The sequence below is a fragment of the Desmodus rotundus genome, chromosome 12 (genome assembly GCF_022682495.2).
Source record: "Desmodus rotundus isolate HL8 chromosome 12, HLdesRot8A.1, whole genome shotgun sequence".
In the NCBI taxonomy this organism is placed as follows: Eukaryota; Metazoa; Chordata; class Mammalia; order Chiroptera; family Phyllostomidae; genus Desmodus; species Desmodus rotundus.
In genome coordinates, this window is record NC_071398.1 from 52,058,460 (window position 1) to 52,082,370 (window position 23,911).

Genomic DNA, 23,911 nt, shown 5'->3' on the forward strand with positions numbered 1-23,911 from the left:
TGGTACACAAAGTTGATAATTAAATGTAAGGCAACTACTTTCTGAACAAGCACCAAGGCAGGGGGATCAAGGCTGCTCTTTATCACTATATTACAAGGGGAAATACCGAGGCCCATACAGAGCATCGATTTCCTATAATCATAACAATTATAGGAAAACCTAAGCTTTAAACCTGGGCTGCATGGCCAAGGTATGGGAGTGAATCTAATCACTGATCTCTTCTCTTTGGCTTCCGAGAGGGCTCAAGAAATACTTGTTCATCCTCATACCACCAGTTTCACCTTCAAGTCCTACTCCAGCCCAGCAAACCCCAGATGACAGACCATAAAAATGGGTGAGCACTAAAAACCGAGGCTTTTTATTATATCCCTAACTGTCTGCACTTACAAAAGTAATAAAGAGTGTTAATAATGCAGAGTACTCCTTAAAAGTATGTATGTACCTAGTATGTATTGTACAGCAAAAAACCTAAAGAGTGAGGAAATATTCTCCACTAATGAGAACAATTATTCCAAAGACAAAAAAACAAACAAACAAATTTCCGTAAGGCGAAAATTACTTGTTTTTCAAGGAGCGAAAGTGGTGACATTGCAATACATATCTTTGCTATTTTATCACCTATTATTTACAGGAGATTATCTGAAGTTAATAAAACAACAGGTAAATTATGGGAGTACACAATAGACTAAAAACATATCAGCAGTGCATATACACCTGCAAAAATGCTCATTATAAATCCGTAGGGAAATGCAACTAAAACAACAGAGATCATGATGAACATATAAAAAGAGCCAGAACTGATAAAAATAAAACACTCAAGATTTTGTTAGATGGGGAGAAACAACCTCCATACACTGTGAGTAAGAACGTGTAAAGTCACAACTAGTTTAGTTCGTACTTTGTTAGGTTCTTTAGAATTTAAACATGAAATTCTGAGACATGGCTGCTCCGTGAACACATAAAATTAAATTCAGAGGTTTCCTTAGAAAGTTTGCTTCAGTGTCATTTCACTGGAAAAAAATACATTTCCCAAAATATAACCATTTACACAGTGAGAACACTCCAATGATAAAAGGGTATAAACTTACGGCTAGAGATTTCACATGATCACTTCACACTTGAAGCATTTAACCAGTTTGAACTGTGATTAAGGTGAGTATGACTCTGAGATAAATATTTCCTAAATTAGCCCTGGCTGGTGTGGCTCAGTTAATTGAGTACCGGCCTGCAAACCAAAGAATCGCTGGTTTGATTCCCAGTCAGGGCAGATGCCTGGGTTGCAGGCCAGTTTCCCACTAGGGGGCACGCAAGAAGCAACCACACATTGATGTTTCCCTCCCTCTCTTTCTCTTTCCCTTCCTATCTCTCTATATGATAAATAAAATTTAAAAAAAAAAAAAAGAAAACTGGAAAAAAAACACTTCCCACATTCACTGCACTCATAAGGCTTTTCTTTTTTACATGCTAATATGGGTGACTGCTAGAGCTATAGGATATCCTACATTGAGAGCACTCATAAAGCCTATTCCCTTTGTGAACTCTGATAATACCAACAGAATTACTGGTGCAAGACTTCCGAACTTCACTGTACTCAAAAAGCCTTTATTCAGTGTAAACACTTCAATGATGACAAAAGGCAGAACTACTCATATGGTTTTACTCCGCTATGAACTCTATAGTGTTGAATAAGGGAGGAGCTTTGTCTAAAACATTTTTTACATTCACTACACTCATAGGGTCTTTCACCGGTGTGAACGCGCTGATGACAACGATAACCATTCCTAGTGGAAAAAGATTTCCCACATTCACTGCACTCATAAGGCCTTTCTCCAGTGTGTACTCTCTGATGAATACGGAGAACAGAGTTACTAGTAAAGGACTTCCCACATTCAGCACACTCATAAGGCCTTTCTCCAGTGTGAACTCTCAGATGACACCGAAGGTCCGAGCTATAGGCAAAACATTTCCCACATTCACCACACTCATAAGGCCTTTTGCCAGTGTGAACTCTGTGATGCTTACGAAGGGCAGAGCTCATGGTAAAAGATTTCCCACATTCACTACATTCAAAAGGTCTTTCACCAGTGTGAAGTTTCTGATGAGAATTAAAGTTTTCTTTCCTCTTAAAAGATTTCCCACATTCACTGCACTCATAAGGCTTCTCTCCAGCGTGAACTCTCTGATGACAAATAAGATAAGAACTACAGGTAAAAGATTTCCCACATTCTGTGCACTCGTAAGGCCTTTCTCCAGTGTGAACTCTCTGATGACAAATAAGATAAGAACTACAGGTAAAAGATTTCCCACATTCTGTGCACTCATAAGGCCTTTCTCCAGTGTGAACTCTCTGATGACAATTAAAGTGATATTTCCTTCTAAAAGATTTCCCACATTCACCACACTCATAAGGCTTTTCTGTAGTGTGTACTCTCTGATGATCATGGAGGGCAGAGCTCCTGGTAAAAGATTTCCCACATTCACTGCACTTATAAGGCCTTTCTCCAGTATGAACTCTGCGATGACAATGAAAGTAATATATTCTCCTAAAAGATTTTCCACATTCACCACACTCATAAGGCTTTTCTCCAGTGTGAACTCTCTGATGATCATGGAGGGAAGCACTACTAATAAAAGATTTCCCACATTCCAGGCACTCATAAGGCCTTTCTCCAGTGTGAACTCTCAGATGGTCATGGAGGGCAGAGCTACTGGTAAAAGATTTCCCACATTCTCTGCACTCATAAGGCTTTTCCCCAGTATGAACTCGCTGATGGTAACGGAAAGCAGAGCTACTGGTAAAATGTTTCCCACATTCACTGCACTCATAAGGCCTTTCTCCAGTGTGAACTCGCTGATGATATCGGAGGGCAGAGCTACTGGTAAAAGATTTCCCACATTCACTGCACTCATAAGGCCTTTCTCCAGTGTGAAGTCTCTGATGATAACAGAGGGCAGAGCTACTTGTAAAAAATTTTCCACATTCTCTGCATTTATAAGGCCTTTCTCCAGTGTGTACTCTTTGATGACATTTAAAGTCATATTTCCTCTTAAAAGATTTCCCACATTCACCACACTTATAATACTCTTCTCTAGTGAGAAGTCTCTGATGATCATGGAGAGCAGAGTTACTGGTGAAAGATTTCCCATATTCAACAAACTCATAAGGTTTTTCTCCCGTGAAAAGTCTATGAGGAGCAGAGAGGGCCGAACTATTAGTAAAAAATTTTCCACATTCACAACACACAAAACACTGTCTTCCTGTAAGGAAATCATGGTCCTCAACAAGTGTGTGGTCACAGCCAATGACTTTCTTGCATTCTTCTGGGTTGTAATAATGTTGTGTACTTTGAAAAATCTTTCCAGAATCAGAGATTTCCTTTGCCCTGTGCATGGTGTGAGTAGCCAGTTTCTCAAGATGTCCTGAGCTGATGAGCAAGCATTTTTCAACCTGACTAGAGGTACAAGGCTTCCATGACACATGGAAATTGCAGCTCTTTGCAAGTGACACCCTGTCCACACTGCTTATGAAACCATTCTCTGTTGTGTCCTGCTTCTGGTGTTGGTGACTCTTTGTACTGAAATAAAATGGTTTTGCACATGCCCCACACCTCAGCAGAGTGGGACTCAGTTGTGTTCCCTGCTGGTCAACCAAGAGGAAAATGTCTCTCAAGACACACCCACAACTCTGACAGGGGTGGCTCTTCTGGGAAGTCAAAGCTGCCTTGGTATTCTTAGCCTGTGAGACTCTTACAGATAAGTTTTGTTCAGTGGGTGCCTCCACATCCTCTGCTCCACAGCAGCAACCTGAACAAAAAGAAATGCTGGTGAAATACATAGTGACATATTGTGAGGGAAGGGCTTTTCTCATCACTAATTTCCATCTGTCACATCAAGGCATGATTCCATGCAACGATTGTGAAGACAAGTGAAACAGACTCTGAAAAAGCGGTAGCTGTGCATTACTAGATAGGTAAGGTCAATAAATAATGGGCACCTCATTAAACAAAGTACAGTGGGATGTGACGGGACACAAGGAAGAGAGGCAGGGTTTAGAAATTGTCTCACTACTGATGGCTGCCTACAAAAGCCTTCCTGCTGGTGATGTCAGGCTGTGTAGAGGATATAAATGTGCCCCAAACTACAAAAATCAACCACAGTAGAGCAGACGTAGTGCAAGTTTCATACAGAAACATGGACACCTCAAGGTGCAACAGACATTGACTAAGGTTGGAGAGCACAGCAAAAAGACTCCCCAGAAAAATGGCTATGGTGTAGAGGATACAGACACAGATATTAGCCCTGGCTGGAAATCAAGAGTAGAAATGATAATTATGTGAACTAACAGGCAAAGTGCCAACACTGTGAAAGGACAAGTAGATTAGGGTGTAGCCAGTGGCAATGGTGACAAAATACAGTTAAACAGAACAGTATCCTCATTATGTTTTTAACAAAACCCTGACATCAATCCCTTCCCAAGTACCATTCACCAACACCAGACCCCTATGAGCCCATCCTGTGTTGGCTGGATTCATGTCCCTCTTGTGATACACAAAGGACTCCTCCACTTCCCTCCCAGTTGAACAGTTACATGGAGCACTGATGATGAAACTCAAGGTAAAACTAAAGAGATGAGTAACCAGCACTGTCATAGAACAACTCAGCACAAACGGACCAAAGGAAAAAGATCTATGTGAGCGACAACAGAAAATTGGCAGAATAAAAAACACAAATATTCAACCCACTTTCAAAATAACTTGTCAAATACCCATGATAAAAAGCATCCCTTGATGGAAGGGGGAAATGTTTAGGAGACTAGTTTCTCCAAAGAGCCATAAGTGAAGAATCAAACAAAGAACTGCACGGAAAGAACTGCAGGGAAACTGGCTTAGCAAACAGATTCAAAATATAAGAAGTGAGAGCTTCATCTCAAAGCTACTGCACCTGTGCTACTGTGGATTTTAGTGGCCAGTTTTGTAAATCACGATGGCAACTATTGTTGCTGAGAACTTCAGGATTCCCTATAACATCTGCATACTCCCCACAAATTTCTCCTCAAAGGAACCTGTAGAGTTTCTGAGCATAGTTATCAAAACGAATCCTCTTGGCCACAACATCACTTATGAAAGAATAACATCAGTATGTCCCCAGCAATCTTTATCCCCAAAACACCCAAAACAGATACCTATGTATGTGGAAAACTGCTGCCCTGGCCTGTGAGGGCCCCTGTGATTTGTACTACTCAGACCTCAGCTCAAGCGGCAAGAAGAATGGTAATTGAAACTTGTCTTCAGCTCAAAACACAACACATCACATACCAAGCGCTCTTGTATCCACATGCAGATAAAACTGCTTGTTGCCCTGGATGGTGTGGATCAGTAGGTTAAGCACCGAATCCCAGTCCAGGCACATGCCTAGCACGCAGGCCCAGTAGCCAGATGGGAGCATCCAAGATGCAAGCAATCAATGATTCCCTCGCACATCAATGTTTCTCTCCCTTACTCTCTTCCCCAGTGCCCCTCTCTCTAAAAGGAAATAAAATATCTTTAAAAACAGTTTATACACACAAATAGGTTTAAAAATTAAAAGATACAAAAAACATTCTATACAAATAAAAACTAAGAGAGCGGAAGTAGATAAAACTCTATCACACAAAATAGACAACCTCAATCACTATCACAAGGAAAAATGACATCCTAAAACGATAAAGGAGTCAGTTCATCATAAAGAAAACAATTTTAGGTACTATTTACCCAACCACAGAGCACCTAAGTACATAAGCAAATACTGTAAGATCTGAAGGCAGAAAATACGACCCAAAAATACTAGACAACTTAAATATTATATCTACCCATTGTTGAAAGGGTAGATATAACCGATTAAAAGCAATAAAGAATTACTGAAATTTGACTACATTTTAGAGAAAACAGAACTAATAAATACATAGAAAATATTTTATCCACCCTTGGCCCAGTGGCTCACTTGTTTGGAGAGTTGTCCAGTGCACCAAAAGGTTATGGGTTTGAATCCCAGTGGGGGTGCCTCCAAGAGGCAACCAAGAGGTACTTTTCTCTCACATTCATGTTTCTCTTTCTCAATCCCTTCTGCCTGCTCTAGCAGTCAATAAACATACACACAATATTTAAAAAATACATATGTAAAAATTACAAACAAGAACATAAAAAGTACCCTGGCTGGTGTGGCTCAGTGGATTGAGCGCCAGCCTGTGAAACAAAGGGTCGCTGGTTCGATTCCCAGTCAGGGAACATGCCTGGGTTGTGGGCCAAGTCCCCAGTTGGGGTGCACGAGAGGCAACCATACACTGATGTTTCGCTCCCTCTCTTCCTCCCAACCTTTCTCTAAAAATAAATAAAATCTCTTTAAAAAAGAAAAAAGAATATAAAAAGTGCTTTTCCTCACTAATCAATGAGAAATCCACTAAGCTTCTGCAAACACTATTGACCTCAAACCCTTCCCTATGAAGGTTCAGTACAGCAGGTGTTGGGGCTTCAGGGAGAGATGAGGCATGGAAAAAAAACATGCCTTATAAGGTACAAGGACTACAAAGAAAACTAGGCAAGCAAACATTGTACACACAGTCCACATGTGAGGACAGAGCAACCACTGAAGAATGAAGGGCACTGGGAAAATGCAGAGTCTACTTGAGGTCACTGGTGAGTGTGAGGGTTTTTCTTGTTTTTTGAAGGTGAGAGTTAAGTTTATTATGTTTCAGACAATGCAGCAAAAAGAAGGACCCCTGGAGACAGGATCAGGGATGACCCAAGACCTGCTACTGTTGTCCTTTGCTCCCCGGGTTCAACTCTGGTCAACGCCCTTAGACTTTAAGATAGAAGAAATTGTAACCCTGAGGAAATGGGGGCACAGGTGTGCTGAAGGCAACCGTTCAGGGAGAATCGGTGTCTTACCCAGCGAAGATATAAGAGCAAAGTTCTCCAGCATCACATCAAGGTACAGGTGTCTCTGAGCCTCATCAAGGAGGAGCCACTCAGTCTTCGAGAAATATACAGCGACATCCTCAAAGGTCACAACAACCTGTCAGAATTAATACAAATGAATCCAGAACAGTTTGCCTGAAATCCTACAATCCAAATATTCCCCACACGGAACCCCTTGCAGGGCCCCCAGGTCAGAGAAGACACCAGCGATTGGTCCCAGAGCTGACTGCTATCTCATCACAGTCTCATTAATCACTCTCATCACCCTCACCACAAGTAGGCAGGATAAGAGGAAGTGGGGCAGATAAATTTCATCTAAACTTGTGGCCATGCCTGCAAGGCCCCATTCTTCCTGCTAAGCAGTTCCATTAAGTCTCCCATATAATGCCTCCAAAAAACAGCCAAATATGGTCTTATGCTTCACCTTTAAGTCCCAGGTAACTAGGGCAATCATCTCATACTTCCTCTAGCTGTGCACACCACTGTGTGATCTCTACCTACTTCACACCTTCATACCCAGCTTCACTCCCTCAGCTCTGTCACCTTTACCCTCACGCACAAAAGAGCCACCACTTTTGCTTGATTCCATTCTCGACCCTTCCACAGATTTCCAGACCCATGTATTCAGCTGTTCACTGGAAGTTTGCACTCACTGCTCTTTGAAACTTTAAAAAATGTTAACCAAAAGAACATTCTGATATTCCTAAAGAGAACTGACCTACCTACCAAAATCTCCCTCAGCCCAGCTGAATGGAGTCTGCACCATTGAACACTTTTCCTTTCCTTCAGCTGCATAATCTGAAACTCTCTTTGCCCTCCTTAAAAAATAGAGGGGAAAAGGTGGAAAAGTGTTTGAAGGGGATGAATGATAATGGAAAAAAAAAAAGAATTCAAAAACTGGAACAACAATCCAACCTTTTCTCCTACCTCTGAGGTTCAATTCTTCCTTCTTCCATTTTTAACTTCCATAATCTGTTTTCCACTATGAAAGCAGATTGAGCCCAGGAGAGACCAACTACTTCCTCCTATACAAATGACCCATTATCTCCATAACAGATTCCCAGATTATCATTTGGCCACATAATAGGTCTGATTATTGAACTCCACCCTCCCATGCTTTTTTTTTTTTTTTAACATAAAGAAAGGAGACCTGAGGTACCTATTCCTATTCCCAGCTCTGCTTCTATGGGCAAGTGTCTCTCCCTGGATAACCATCCATAAATGCTTACACTTGCTGCCAGTGTGTACAAAAAAAGGGGGGCAGGGTGGACCACTTGCCTAACCTGATAAGCTTAGGGAGTCCTTCATGATGGCCTTACAAACTGAGAGACTAAAAATGCCACTATACGTGGTCTGAAATTAAAACTTTTTAACTAAAAGTGAGTCATGGCAAGGAGTCATGTCCTTTGCCCATATCTTTCCAGAAGAAGGCCAATTTCTACCTTAACTGAGTCCATCTTGGCATTTTTGCACCTATGTTAACATACCTTTGGAACATCAGCGTAATTTCCTTTTTTATTACCCCTAGGGCACAAACACTACATCAGAGCAGACACCAAAAACGTCCCCATTGTTCTTATTATTGTGTTAATTAAATATTAACTATCCTATACCCACAATTGTAAAAGATACATGTGTCTAATAATTTTTTTTTTATCTAACATCAGGATTTTCCTTCTTTGTTTTCTCCTGACTCCCACACCTATAACCAATGGATTTAAAGTTCCCCAATTATGTCTTCCCTTTTGATGCTGATGTATAAAATGAGTGACGAACCTGTCATTTTCCAAATTATTTTTCTCAACCCATTGAGATTGTTTTCAGTCAATCGTCATCGGTTTGGTTAAATAACGTTAAAAATGTCTCTACAGGTTTGCATGTTTCTCACGTTAACACCAGAAATGGGAGCACCTTGCTTGATATTACCTGACATGCACTCAGGACTGGGGTATCTCCAGGGTCCCCGCATCCAAGAGCAGGGAAAAAAACAAGGGAAGAGTCTTTAGACACTATCCAGTAGTGTCACCCACCAGAGAGGGACTGCCCCACCCTGTCCTTCCTGGTCTAGATTACAAGATGGTTTTCAACTTCAGAATCTGTGGGAAGAAGCAATCAACCACCCTCAGCACCTGGTCAGCAGGTCTCAGCTGTGTCCCCGCCCAGCCCTGGAATCTGGTGACCTCGGGCCAAGAATCTCCTCAGTGCGGCCTCTTCCCAGCTCCGTGACCTTGAACAAGGGCTCCTCTTCCTGTGCTCACTGTCCTCGTCACCCCACTCGAGTCGGTTTTCTCTCTAGAAGGATCTAAAAGGCTTTCAAAACCATGACTAGCCTTTGCCCCCTCTCGGTTCACGACCATCCCGGGCTCCAGGACCCTCAGAATGAAGGTACACCCCCCCTGCCTCCCAGTAGGGACGTGACTCCGCCTCTGTTGAAAGCAGATGTGCGGCCGGGGTCAGTGTGGGGGTAACCCGGGTCCGGTACCTGCGCTTACTTACACGAAGGCCTCTCAGCCCGTCGCCCTCTCTCTCCCACCCCGTCACACCCTGTGTCACCCACGAGCCCCTACGATAGCCGTCACCCGGGCTGCAGGACGCGGAGGGTGCCCGCACCCAGGCTGCAGGGCTCGGTGGGCTGAGGGGCAAGGACTCGGGGTCGCGCACTCACCTCAGCCGCGAAATTCCGCGCGGAGTCCCCCGAAGGACTCTGTGGGCGGGGTGAGGCCGGCAAGGCCGGCAAGGAGGGGCAGCTGGGCACCGCAGTCCCCATCCCGGAGCAAGCGCGGGTCGCCTGGGCAGAGTCACAGAGCCTCACAATCGCTTTTGAGACGCAGAGACCAAGTTTCTCCAACCTCCCGTCACCGCGTGGCCACCGGGGCCCAACGCTCCGCGAGTCCGACCCGCTCAGGAGGGCGGAGAAAACGCCCGCCAGCAGGGCGGCGGAAGTGCCGCCCTCCCGCCTTTGGCCCAATGGAAAGGCCGTTTCCGAGCCTCCGTAAGCTCAGCCCTCCGATGGCCTTCTGGGTACTGTGGTTCCCAGAGTCCACGGAGGTGGACAGGGCTTCCCCGATTCCAACAGACAACACCCCGACTCGTCGGGAAGGGGAGGGGAAAGGACGCGTCCTGGTCCCAGAAATCTCTAACAATATACAAGATGTCATCTATTCCTGCTGCAGGGCCTCGCGAGCATAATAATGGACATGCATTACCTCTGCAACTCCACAGAGCCAGTTGCGTAATAAAAGGAGGAACTCCTGCGTTACAGGGTCTGGAAATTTTGACAAATGACCTGCTTACACCATCTCATATATGGGAAATATAACACAAGACTGTAAGACAAACCTTTGAAATTAAAAAAAACCTAAAAACCATAAAACTTAAATAGAAGTTGCCGTGGCTGGTGTGGCTAAGTGGATTGAGTCCTGGCCCACAACTGATAGGTCTCTGGTTCAATTCCCAGTCAGGGCACATGACTGGGTTGCAGACCAGGTCCCCAGTTGGAGGCATGTGAGAGGCAACCACACATTGATGTTTCTCTCCCTCTTTTTCCCTCCCCCTTTCTCTAAAAATAATATCTTTAAAAATAAAATCTTTTCAAAATAGAAGTCGATTGTTTCTTATAGATAAATTATGATAATGTTTTTTAAATGGGAGAATTGAATTCTGACAAAGTTATTGGTGTTTTTCTTATTTCGAAATGATATTGTGACTACTCTAACAAAAGAAATTTTGGGCTCCCCAGACATATTTAAGATCAGAGGTCCAATGATATTTCTTGCATTCCTAATGGAATAAGATAAAGACCATATTTATAAATTATATTTACAGTAAATAAACAACATATTCCTACTGAATGCTAACCTATGTATACCTCCAAATGAGAAAAGTGCAAAAAATATTGGAATTAAAAAATATAGAAGTACATATATGCAATAAATATTAAAAAATCAATAATTCTATAGGAAGCCTGTGTTATTTAAAAATTTAGAGAAAATATCACAGTAAAACAGAAACCAAAACTTGAAAAACATTAAAACTAAGTAACATGAGAGGAGTTGAAAAAAATATAAAATCTTACCAGATATTACTTAAAAATCACTTCTAAAAAATAAGAAATATAGTATTTCCGGCATTCTGCTACTGGGATAGTGATCATAGAAATGGTCTGACACTATCCAATTCACTAACATGAAAAATTGTACTGCATTTTAATTGTCCACGGAACAGCGATCCGATCTCATGAAATGTTTCTCCCCTTTTTCAGCGAGAGCTCTTAAAGCCTTGAGGATCCGCACACTTGTCCTTTTGGTGTGCTGCTTTTTTCATGTTGCAACGGCACCTATCCCTTTACAATTTACTATGATATTAAGTATGTTCTCTTTGACTTCTTGGCTAGCCTTCAATAAAGGCTTTGAGGAAGCCAGGTTGCAAACACCTTTATTTACTCACTGATAAGTAACACAGACCTAGAACAGCCTAAAAACAGATGAAATAATAAGTGATTGTTAAAGAAATGAAACTTGATGCCATGTCTTTCCTTACACTCTTCTAAATTTTTCTGCTTACAACTATCTTTGTCACCTATTTTTTCCTCAGGTTCTCATGAATGAAATGCACTCACACTTTGGAGAAACAATTTCAGGGTAGCCAAATTTCCAGTTAAATCTCTTGTTCTTAGAAGTCAGTGTCCTTTATTTACCACCCATTGTGTCTTACCTGTTTTCTCAGGCTTAATAGAGTCTTTTCTTCTCTAGCTATGTAAGTAATTCTTATTGTATAACTTCATTAATCAACAGGAATACCTTTCTGTAGTTTGATCTAATTCTCCTCTGGAAATAATCTGCAGTCCCCATGCAGACACTGTCAATGCATTTTCAGCAGAAATGATCATCATGTTCAGGATAAGTGGTAAAACCTCAAATTCAAAACCTTTACCTCAGATTCAGGTGCCCAGTTTCCACACAATCATGGACGCCAACATCGCACCCCTTCTGGCAGGAAATATAAAATTGGTGCATAACCAATATTCCCAGATATGTCTTATTCTTAGAAGATTGGAATACCTCTATTGATTGATGCTCACAAGCATCGTGGTTAGTGCCATCATTAATTTCACGTCAGTGAAGTGAGTTTTGGTGAGTTTTCCTGTCACCCAAAGATTCCCAAGTGCAGAACCCATACAGAGATATAGGAGCCCTGAAGGTATCTATCTCCTCCATCTATCTCTGTGTGGACTAAAGCAGATATCGGGTATCTGAGAATCTCCATTTATTTTTCACAAGCACGTGGGGCAGAGGGTCGCAGGGCTGACTAGCCAGATGATGATTCCCTCAGGTGATAACTAAGGGTATAGCCACTACTTTTTGAATAAGAACCAAGGCCAGGATCAAGGTTTCTCTTTACCCCTCTTTTACACAGGCGGAAACTGAGGTCCATAGAGTGCATCGCTTTCCTGTAATCATAACAATGGTCACTAATCCAAGCGTTAAACTCAGGTTGCATGGCCCAAGGTATGGGGAGTCTAACCACTGAACTCTTCCCTTGGGCTTCTAGGAGGGCCTTGAGCTCAAGAAATACTTATTCATCCTAATCCACCCAGTTCACCTTCAAATCCTGCTCCAGCCCAGCAAACCACAGATGATGGACCATAAAAATGGGTGAACACTAAAAAGCAAGGCTTTTTATTACATTACTAAATGTGTGAACTTATAAAAGTGATTATGTAAATAATGCAGATTATTCCTTCAAATATATGATATATACCTACTGCATTGTGTACATCAAGAAATCCAAATAATTTGGAAATATTTTCCACTATTAAAAACAATTATTCCTAAAAATTTTCCATAAATCAAAAAATACTTGTTATTCAAGGAGTGAAAACAGGTGACATTGCAACATGTCTTTGCTGTTTTCCTTTCCTATTTGTTAGAGAATAGCCAAAATTAATAAAAGAATTGGTAAGTTATGTGAGCACACACATTACTAAAAACATATCAGTAGTATATACACACCTGTAAAAATGCTCAGAATAAATCCTTAGGGAAATGCAACTAAAGGAACAGAGAGAGCATGATGAACATATGAAAAGAGCTAACATTTATAATTGTTAAAAGAAGATTCTGTTAGAGTGGGGAAATGCAGCCCTCATACACTATGGGTAAGAATGCATAAAGTCACAATTAGTTTAGATGTACTTTGTTAGGTTCTTCAAAAGTTAAACAAACTTCTGAGACATGTCTGCACTGTGAACCTATAAAATTAAATACACAGGTTTCCTCAGAAAGTTTTCTTCAGTGTCATTGCACAGGAAATAAAATACATTTCCCAAAATATAAGCATTGACACAGTGAGAACTCTCCAATGCCAAAAGGGTATTGACTTATGACCAGAGATTTCCCATGTTTACGTCACACCTGAAGCCTTTAATCAGTGAACTGTGATTAAGGTGACCATGACTCTGACATAAAATATTTCTTAAATTTGATGGCCCCATTAGGCCTATCTTCTGTGTAAACTCTCTGATGACAGGAAAAGAGAAAACATAGAAAAAAAATTTCCCACAGTCACTATACTCATAAGGCCTTTCCCCAAAGTGAAATCTCTGAACATAAGGGGTCTTAGTGCTACAGGAAAAAAATTTCATATTGCATGTATATATAAAACCTACCACCCGTGGGACTTCTCAGAAGATAATAAAGGAAATGGCTAGACATAAGAGATTTCCCAAATTTTCTTAACTTTAAGAACTTAGTGATTGTGAATTCTCTGATGGCAATGAAAACCATGGTTACTGGTAAAAGATTTCCAATATTGACAGCACTCAAAAGGCATTTCTGAAGTGTAAAATCTCTCATCATAATGGAAACTACTGATACAAGAAAAAGACTTCCCGCATTCACTGCAAGCACAAGGCCATTCCCTACAGTGAACTCTCTGATAACACCAGAGGGGACTGCTACAGATACAGGTTTGACCACATTCACTGCATTCATGAGGCTTTCGCCAGTGGGAAGTTTTTTAGAACAATGAAGATTTCTGATTTAGAAAACTTCCCACTACCTGGGCTGGTGTAGCTCAGTGGATTGAGTGCCAGCCTGTGAAAAAAAGGTTTGCTGGTTTGATTCACAGTCAGGGCACATGCCTGGTTGGGGGCCAGGTACCCAGTTGGGGCAGCACAACAAGCAACACAGATGATGTTGCTCTCCCTCTCTTGGCCCTCTCTAGAAATAAGTAAAATCTTTAAAAGCAAGATTAAAAAAAAAAACACTAAAAAACTAAAAATTTCCCATATTCACTGCAGCCATAAGGCCAAAATTCTGTGTGAACTAGGTGATGACAATGAAATTTACTGTGAAAGATAAAACATTTCTCACACTCACTGCACTCATAAGGCCTTACTTTTCTGTGAACTATTTGATGCTAATAAAAGTGACTGCTAGCACTAACGGATGTACTACATTCATGCACGGATAAAGACTATCTCCTTTGTGAACTCACTGAAAATAACAGAAAGCAGAGCTACTGGTAACGGATTTCCCAACTTTACTGCACTCAGAAAGCCTTTATCCAGTGTGAATACTTCAATGACGACAAAAGGCAGAGCTACTCATGTAAGTTTCTCCACATTAACTGCACTCATACAGCTTTTCTCCAGAATGAACTCGATAGTGTTGAATAAGGGCAGATCTTTGTCTAAAGCATTTCTTACATTCACTGCACTCATAAGGTTTTTCTCCAGTATGAACTCTCTGATGAATATGAAGAATAGAGCTACTGGTAAAAGATTTCCCACATTCAGCACACTCATAAGGCCTTTCTCCAGTGTGAACTCTCAGATGACACCGAAGGTCAGAGCTATAGGTAAAACATTTCCCACATTCACTGCACTCATAAGGCCTTTCACCAGTGTGAACTCTGTGATGCTTAAGAAGGGCAGAGCTCATGGTAAAAGATTTCCCACATTCCCTGCACTCATAAGGTCTTTCACCAGTGTGAAGCCTCTGATGAGAATTAAAGTTTTCTTTCCTCTTAAAAGATTTCCCACATTCACTGCACTCATAAGGCTTTTCTCCAGTGTGAACTCTCTGATGACAATTAAAGTAATATTTCCTTTTAAAAGATTTCCCACATTCCCCACACTCATAAGGCTTTTCTCCAGTGTGAACTCTCTGATGATTATGAAGGACAGAGCTCCTGGTAAAAGATTTTCCACATTCAGTGCACTCATAAGGCCTTTCTCCAGTGTGAACTCTCCGATGACAATTAAAGTAATATATCCTCCTAAAAGATTTCCCACATTCACCGCACTCATAAGGCTTTTCTCCGGTGTGAACTCTCTGATGATCATGGAGGGAAGGTCTACTGGTAAAAGATTTCCCACATTCACTGCACTCATAAGGTTTTTCTCCAGTGTGAACTCGCTGATGGTATCGGAGGGCAGAGCTACTGGTAAAATGTTTCCCGCATTCACTGCACTCATGAGGCCTTTCTCCAGTGTGAACTCGCTGATGGTATCGGAGGGCAGAGCTACTGGTAAAATGTTTCCCGCATTCACTGCACTCATAAGGCCTTTCTCCAGTGTGAACTCTCTGATGATAACAAAGAGCGGAGCTACTGGTAAAAGATTTCCCACATTCACTGCACTCATAAGGCCTTTCTCCAGTGTGAACTCTCTGATGACATTTAAAGTCATATTTCCTCTTAAAAAATTTTCCACATTCATCACATTTATAAGGCTTTTTCCCAGTGTGAATTCTATGATGATCATGGAGTGCAGAGCCATTGGTAAAAGATTTTCCACATTGACAACACAGAAAACACTGTCTTCCAGTAAGGAATCCCTGGTCCTCAACAACTGTGTGGTTACAGCCAACGGCATTCTGGCATTCTCTGGCAGTATAATAATTTTCTGTACTCCCAAAAGTCACTACAGACTTAGAGATTTTGTTTTCACTGAACTGGGTGTGAGTAGCCAGTTGCTTGAGAGGTTCTGAGCTGATGAGGAGGTTTTTTCCAACCTGACTGGAGGTACAAGGCTTCCATGATATATGGAAATTGTGGCTCTCTGTAAGTGAGACTCTGTCCACATTGCTTAAGAAACAATTTTTTGTCATATCCCACTGCTCCTGGTGCTGGTGACGCTGTGCACTGAAATAAAGTGGTTTTGCACATGCCCCACACCTCACCAGTGTCGAGCTGTGTTGTGTTCCCTGCTGGTCAACTAAGAGGAAAATGTCTCTCAAGACTGGTCCACATCTCTCACAGGGGTGGCTCTTCTGGGAAGACAAAGCTGTCTTGGGATTCTTCGCTTTCGAGACTCTTAGAGAAACGCTCTGTTCAGTGGGTGCCTCCACATCCTCTGCTCCACAGCAGCAACCTGAACAAAAAGATAACACTGGTGACGTACTTAGTGATCTATAGGGAGGGGTGTTTCTCACCACAGATTTGCATCTGTCACATGCAAGGCATGATTCTATGCCATCATTTTCATGACAACTGAGATAGACTCTGAAAAAGTGGTGGTTGTATATTATTAGGCCAGTTAGGGGAGTAAATAATGGGCACCTCATTATACGAAGGACACTAGGATAGAGTGGGTCATAAGAAATAGAGGCAGGGTTTACAAGTGTTCATGACTGTCTGCAAAAGCCTTTTTGCTGCTGACATAAGGCTATGTAGAGGAATGTGAATATGCCCAATATCATGAATCGGCATCTGCAGACCAGATGGTTTGCAAGGCTCCTCTGGAAATATGTGCACACGTCGGTCTTGGCTGGGGTTGCTCAGTGGATTGAGCGTTGGCCCACAAACCAAAAGGTTTGATTCCTAGTCAGCGCACATTTCTGAGTTGTCAGCCAGTTCCCCGGTTGTGATTGTATGAGAGGCAACAAATTGACGAATCTCACACACATCAACTTTTCTCTCCCTTCCTTATCCTGTCTCTGCAAAATAAATAAAACCTTTAACAAAAAAAATAGAAAGAAAGAAAAATGTGCACACTTTAAGGCTCAACAGAAATTGACCAAAATTGGAGAGCACACCAAAAAGACTCCTTAGAGAAATGGTTGTGGTGTGGAGGTTAGAGAAGCAGATACTAGCTATAGCTGGAGTAGAAATGATACCTATTAAAACTATCAAATAGGCAAAGTGCCAACACTGCATAAGAACATGTAGATTAAGGTGTGGCCACTGGCATAGGTGACAAAATGCAGACAAAAACAGAACAGGTTGCTTGTTATGTTTTAACAAAGCCCTGGCATCACACCCTCCCTAAGTGCCATTCACTAATGCCAGACCCCCTGTGAGCCCATCCTGTTGTGGCTGGACTCATGTCCCTCCTGTGATACACAAAAGACTCTTCCACTTCCCTCCCAGTTGAGCAATAACATGGATTACTGATGATGTAACTCCAAAGAGAAAGCCAAAGAGATAAATAACCAGCACTGTCGCAGAACAACTCAGCACAAACAAGCCAAAGGAAAAAGGTCTATGTGAGTGACGACAGAAAGTTGGCATGATAAAAAATACAAATATACCACCCTCTTCAAAAATAATTAGACAATTTTGCCCTGGCTGGTATGGCTCAGTGGACTGAGTGCCGACCTGTGAACCAGAGGGTCACTCGTTCGATTCCCAGTCAGGGCACATGCCTGGGCACAGGCCAGATTCCCAGTGGGGGGTGTATGAGAGGCAACCATGCATTGATGGTTCTCTCCCTCCCTTCCTACCCCTTTCTAAAAATAAACAAATAAAATCTTTAATAATAATAATTAGACAATTTTCCATGTTAAAAAGCATCCTTGAGGAAAGGGGTAAATGCTTAGGAGACCAGTTTTTCCAAAGAGCCATGAGTGGAGTATAAACAAAGAACTCACAGAAAGTTACCTAAGAAACTGTCTTAGTAAAGATGGTTAGATTCAAAAGACAAGAGTGAGAACTTCCATTCCAAGCCACTGCTCATGGGCTACCGTGGACTCTAGCGGCCTGGTTTCTGAAGACCATGGCAACTGTTTTCACTGAGAACTTTAGGATTTTCTGTAATATCTGCAAATTCCCCACAAACTTCAACTCAAAGAAACCTGTAGCGTTTGTTAGCATGGATATCAAGAGGAATCCCCTTGGGCACAACATTTCTCATGAAGGAACAACACCAGTTCATACCCAACAAAGACTCTAAAACACACTGATAAGTATTTGGAAAACGCCCTGGTCACTGAGGACCCTACATTCTTCAGTACTCTGACCTCAGCTCATGGGACAGAAAGAAGAACAGTTATTGAAACTTGTCTTCAGTACAAAACACAGCACATCACTTACCAAGCACTCTTGTATACACATGCAGATAAAACTACTTCTCATCCTGGCTGGTGTGGACCAGTGCATTGAACAGCAAATCCCAGTCCAGGCACATGCCTGGGCCACAGGCCAGGTCCCCAGTTAGGGGTGTGGAAGAGGCAACCAATTGATGTTTCCCTTGCACATCTATGTTCTTTCCTTCTTGGTCTCCCTCCCTTCTCCCTCTCTAAAAATAAATAAAATATCTTTTAAAAAAGTTTATGGCTCTCGCTGGTGTGGCTCAGTGCACTGAGCGCCAGCCTGAGAACCAAAGGGTCGCTAGTTCAATTTCCAGTCAGGGCACATGCCTGGACTGTGGACCAGTCCCCAGTAGGGGGCATGTGAGAGTCAACCACACAATAATGTTTCTCTCCCTCTCTTTCTCCCTCCCTACCTCTCTATCTAAAAATAAATAAATAAAACCTTTTTTTAAAAAAAGGTTATGGACACAAATATGTTGAAAAGAAACAGATGTAAAAAATATTCCACACAAATAAAACCAAAGAGAGCAGGACTAGTTACAATTCTCAGACAAAATAGACAACATCAAACACACTTGGACCAGTGGCTTAGTTAGTTGGAAAGTTGCACCAAAAGTTTGTGAGCTCGATTCCCAGGCTGGGCACCTACAGGAGGCAACCAGTCAATGTTTTTCTTTCGCATTGATGTTTCTGTCTCTCAATCTCTTCCATTTTAACAGTCAACAAACATATACTCAGGTGAACAGGTCCCCAGTTGGGGGTGTGAGAGAGGCAACCTATCACTTATTCTCTCACACACCATGTTTCTCTCCCTCTCTTTCTACCTCCCTTCCTCTTTCTCTAATAAATAAATAGATAAATAAATAAATAAAATGTTTTTCCTCACTAATAAACGTGAAATCTATTAGGCTTCTGGCAACATTAGTAACCTCAAATCCTTCCCTATGCAAGTTGACTACAGCAGCTTTTGGGGCTGTAGGGAGAGAGGCAATGCAAACAAACTGGCTCTGCCAAGTACAAGGTCTACCCAGAAACTCTGGGAAGCAAACAGTATACGCACAGTCCACGTGTGAGGACAGAGAAACCCCTAAGGAATGAAAGGCATGGGAACTGCAAAGCATAGAACAGATCACCAGTGAATGTGAGGGTGTGTTTTTATTTTATGAACGTGAGAGTTAGTTTAAAACTTTGCAGCACCCTGCCTGGTGTGGCTCAATGGATTAAGTGGAGCCTGAGACCAAAAAGTCACCGGTTCGATTCCCAGTCAGGGCACATGCCTGGGTTGCAGGCCAGTTCCCAACAAGGGGCAGCACAAGAGGCAACCACACACTGATGTTTCTTTCCCTCTCTCCTTCCCTTCCCTTCTAAAGGTAAATAAATTAAATCTTTAAAAAAAGAGAGAAACTTTAAAAAAAAAGTTTGAGACAATGAGCCAAAAAGAAAGACACCTGGGAACAGGATCAGGGGTGACCACATGACTGCCCAGCGCTTCCTGGGTGCAAGTCTGGTCAGGATCCTTAGAGCTTAGGATAGAAGAAGAAGAGTGCAACCCTGAGGAAATGGGGGTGCAGGTAAGCCAAAGAAAACTGCACAGGAGAGTCAATGTCTTACCAAGCGAAGATATAAGACCAAAGTTCTCCAGCATCACATCGAGGTATAGGCGTCTCTGAGCCTCATCAAGGAGGCGCCATTCTGTCCTGGAGAAATACACTGCGACATCCTCAAAGGTCACAGAAACCTGTCAGAATTAATACAAATGAATCTGAAACAGTGTGTCTGAGACCCTGTATTCCTACTTCTCCCCACACCTGATCCCTCCTAAGGCCCCCAGTTCAGAGAGGACACCAGCCCTTGGTAAAACAGCTGCCTGCTCTATCATAACAACCTCATGAAACACTTACTTCGCCCTCAGCAAAGGCAGGCAGGATAACAGGAAGTGGGGCAAATAAATGCCATCTAAGCTTCAGGTCATGCCTGCAGGGCCCCATTCTTCCAGCTAAGAAATTCCACGGAGTCCCAGATCATGCCTCTGAAACACAGCCAAACATGGTCTTATGCTCCACCCTTAAATCCCAACACCAAAAACCCAGGGCCATTGGCTCACACTTCCTCTGGCTGTGCACACCACTGTGGGATCTCTACCTGCTTCACATGTTCACACCCCAAGTTGACTCCCTCGGTTCAGCCACCTTCACCCTCATGCAAAAAAGAGCCAGACTTTTGCATGTCTCCATCTTCTAAACTTACCTAGGTTTCCAGACTAATGTGTTCAGCTGCTCGTTGGATGCTTCCACTCACTGCTCTTTGAAACTTTTAAAAATGTTAACCACGAGAACATTCTGGTATTCCCAAAGAGAATTAACCTTCCACCATCTTCCTCAGCCCAGCTGATTGAACCTGCACCACTTCAGCTGGTATGAGCAAAACACTAGGGTCATTTTGAACACTTTCCTTTCTCTCGTATAGCTGTAAAATCTGAAATTCTACATGCCCTTCTTTAAAAAGGAGGGAAGAAGTTGGTGAGTGGAGGTGTAAGAGGGTATAAGGAGGATAAATGGTAATGGGAAAAAATAGAATTAAAAAAGTGGACCAACAAGCCAACCTTTCCTTCTACCTTTCCTTCTACCCATCTCTGGTCTATCAGCAATCCTCCAGATCATAGAACTTGCCTGGTCCTGATCTTCCTGCCTGCTCCCTTAATTCCTATAACCACTTTTCCACTATGCAGCCAGATGTAGCCTGTTAAATCCAGGAGAGACCAATACATTCCTCTTATGCAAATACCCCCTTATCTCCATGATAGATTCCCAAATTATCATTTGGCCACTTTACAGGTATGACTCTGATCCCTGCCACCCAGCCCACTCCTTGAGGTGCCTATTCCTATTCCCAGCTCTGTGTCACCTCCATGCATTTGCACGTGTACCTGTCTCTCCCTGGATAACTTTCCATAACTGCTTACACAGGCTTCCAGTGTAGACCAAAAAAAAAAAAAAAAAAAAAAAGGGTGGCCACATGCTAAACCTGGCCAGCACAGGGGAGTCTTCCATGATGGCATTATAAATAGAGAGACCGAAAATACCTATATAGATGGTATGAAATTAAAACTTTCTAACTAAAAATGAGTCATGGCAAGGAGTCATGTCCCAGGCCTGGATCTTCCCTAAGGAAGGTCAACTTTTACTTTAACTGAGCTCATCTTTTTATTTTTGCACCAATGTTAACAAACCTTTGGAATGACAGGATAATTTTCTTTCTCCTTACCCTTCAGGACACAAATACTGTCCCACAGCAGAGAACAAAAACCCTTCATTGTTGTTAACTATCCTATTACCGCCAATGTAGAAGTGTGTGTCTATTCAACTTTACTTTTTATTTAATGTCAGAGTTTCCTTCCTTGTTTTCTCCCACACCTATCACCAATGGATGTCAAGTAGCCAACTTATGTCTTCCCTTTTGATTCTGATGTATAAAATAAGTGCTAAAACTGCCATTTTTTGAAGCATGTTCTCACTCCGTTGAGATTTTGTTTTCAGTCAATTGTACTCAGTTTAGCTCAAATAAACATTTTTAAAAGTACAGGTTTGAATGTTTCTTACATTGACACCAGAAATGGGAGCACCTTGACATTATCTGTGACCTGCACTCAGAATTGGGGTTCCCCAGGGTCCCCTTATTGGAGAGCTGGGAAATTATGAAGGGAAGAGTCTTTAGGTACTATACAGTAATGTCACCATCAGGGAGGGACTGCGACACCCTGTCCTTCCTTGTCTAGTTACATAATGGTTTTCAACTTCAGAACCTGTGGGAAGATGCAGTCAACCTCCCTTCAGCTCCAGGTAAGCAGGGTCAGCCTTATCTGGGTCCAGCCTTGGAGTCTGGTGGCCTCTGGCCAAGTGTCTGACCTCAGTGCCACCTGTTACCAGCACTGTGACCTGAACAAGGGATCCTCTTCCTGTGCCTCACCATATTCATTAGTCAATTCCAGTTGGTTTTCTATCTGAGCAAAATTCTAAAATCTTTGAAAACCATGACACAGCCTGTGTCTCTCTAGGTTCACGACCTCCCCAGGCTCGCAGGACTCCCAGAATGTCAGTGCAATCCCTCTGCCTCCCAGTTAGGTCGTGACTCCGCCTCAGGCTGTTTAAAGCAGATGTAAGGCCGAAGCCAGGGTCCTGGATCCTTCTGGTACAGCAGCACCTGCGCGTCTTTACAGGGCGGCCCTCAGCCAGTCACCCTCTCCCATTTCCTCATATCTTTATCCCCAAGAGCGCCCCACAATCCCAGACGCCGGGGCCTGGGCTGCAGGGCCTGACAGGCACCATGCGCCCGGAATGCAAGGTTCGTTGGGACCAGGTAGGGAGGGCCAGGGGGACGCGCACTCACCTTAGTCAGGCGCCTCAACGTGCCCTCAACCAGCGGACTCTGTGGGTGGACTGAGGCAGGAGCAGCGGGCGAGGAGGGGGAGCCGGGCACCAGGGTCCCCATCCTGGAGGAGGTGCATTCACCTGGGCGGAGTCACGGAGCCTCACAATTGCGTTTGTGCCGCTGCGACCAGGACTCTCCCAATTTTTATCAAGGGCATCTCTTTCGAGAACCAAAGCTGAGCCGCCTCTGACAGGTGTGGGGATCCTGAGAGCAGACAAAGTGCCCACCAGCAGGGCGACGGAAGTCCCGCCCACATGCATGCCGTCCCAACAGAAAAATCCTTTTCTGAGCCCTCCAACAGGCTTCTGGGTAATGTGGTTCCTGGGGTCCACGGAGGTGAAAAGGGTTTTCCACCTGATTCCAAGACAAAAGGCCCAGCTTCACCCGGAAAGGTACAGGTAAATGACTCGTCCTGGTCCAAAAAGAAATTTTGAAAATGATAAAGGAAAGATGTTATCTGCTCCTGGTGAAGGGTCTCGCGTGCATGTTTTCTCTCTGCAACTCTACACAGCCAGATATAGCAAAAGGAGGTACTCCAGTACAGGGTCTGGAAAATTTTATCAGACAAATGACCTGCAAATACCATCACATATATGACCAATATAACCCAAGAATATGACAAACTTTTGAAATAAAAAAGATCTCAGATACAAAATTTAAATTTTAAATTCAATTGCTTAGTTACAAACAAATCAAAAATATATATATTTTTTAAAGAAACTTCTTTTAAAAAGATTTTTAGACAGAGGGGAATGGTGGGAGAAAGAGAGGGAAACATCAGTGTGTGGTTGCCTGTCACAGATGCCCTCCTAGGGACTTGGCCCACAATCCAGGAATGTGCCAACTGGGAATCAAACCAGTAACCCTTTGGTTCACAGGCCAGCGCTCAATCCACTGAGCCACACCGGCCAGGGCAAGAAAAATAAACTTTTAAAAATGTGATAGAATTGAGCCCTGGCCAATGTGGATCAGTGGACTGAGTGCTGGTCTGCAAACCAAAAGGTCACCAGTTCAATTCCCAGTTAGGGCACATTGCCAAGTCCCCAGTTGGGGGAGCTAGAGGCAACCACATATTGATGTTTTTCTCTCTCTTTCCACCCCTCCCTTCCCCTCTAAAAATAAATAAAATATTTTTTAAAAAACTAAAGTCAATTGTTTACTTATAAACAAATCAATCATGCAAAATATTTTTTTAATGGGAGAATTGAATTCTAA

At 42.7% G+C, this 23,911-nt stretch overlaps 2 protein-coding genes across 3 annotated transcripts; both read right to left on the reverse strand.

Moving 5' to 3' along the window:
• Positions 1–2: 2 nt before the first annotated feature.
• Positions 3–11,245, reverse strand: LOC112313572 (zinc finger protein 418). Of its 2 annotated transcripts, none has more exons than XM_024570162.3 (3): positions 9,619–11,245; positions 6,924–7,050; positions 3–3,804 (listed from the first exon to the last, which is right to left on the reverse strand). In XM_024570162.3, exons 1-3 carry the CDS (start codon positions 9,718–9,720, stop codon positions 1,643–1,645), a joined length of 2,391 nt encoding a protein of 796 aa, XP_024425930.2. In that variant the 5' UTR covers positions 9,721–11,245; the 3' UTR covers positions 3–1,642. The 2 variants fall into 2 exon arrangements, with proteins under 2 accessions (XP_024425930.2, XP_071075961.1); XM_071219860.1 differs by lacking the exon at positions 9,619–11,245 and adding an exon at positions 8,880–9,600.
• Positions 11,246–11,370: 125 nt separating this feature from the next.
• LOC112313579 (zinc finger protein 256) lies at positions 11,371–22,963 on the reverse strand. The gene is made up of 3 exons (XM_024570173.3): positions 22,655–22,963; positions 19,880–20,006; positions 11,371–16,329 (listed from the first exon to the last, which is right to left on the reverse strand). Exons 1-3 carry the CDS (start codon positions 22,754–22,756, stop codon positions 14,579–14,581), a joined length of 1,980 nt encoding a protein of 659 aa, XP_024425941.2. The 5' UTR covers positions 22,757–22,963; the 3' UTR covers positions 11,371–14,578.
• Between the last annotated feature and the right edge of the window lie 948 nt (positions 22,964–23,911).

Coding starts and splice junctions, on each gene's coding strand:
- LOC112313572 (XM_024570162.3), bottom strand. CDS start 9,720: ATGGGGACTGCGGTGCCCAGCTGCCCCTCCTTGCCGGCCTTGCCGGCC. Junction 7,051..9,618: donor CGCGGAATTTCGCGGCTGAG/GTGAGTGCGCGA, acceptor TAATTCTGACAG/GTTGTTGTGACCTTTGAGGA. Junction 3,805..6,923: donor TGCTCTTATATCTTCGCTGG/GTAAGACACCGA, acceptor CTTTTTGTTCAG/GTTGCTGCTGTGGAGCAGAG.
- LOC112313579 (XM_024570173.3), bottom strand. CDS start 22,756: ATGGGGACCCTGGTGCCCGGCTCCCCCTCCTCGCCCGCTGCTCCTGCC. Junction 20,007..22,654: donor CGTTGAGGCGCCTGACTAAG/GTGAGTGCGCGT, acceptor TAATTCTGACAG/GTTTCTGTGACCTTTGAGGA. Junction 16,330..19,879: donor TGGTCTTATATCTTCGCTTG/GTAAGACATTGA, acceptor CTTTTTGTTCAG/GTTGCTGCTGTGGAGCAGAG.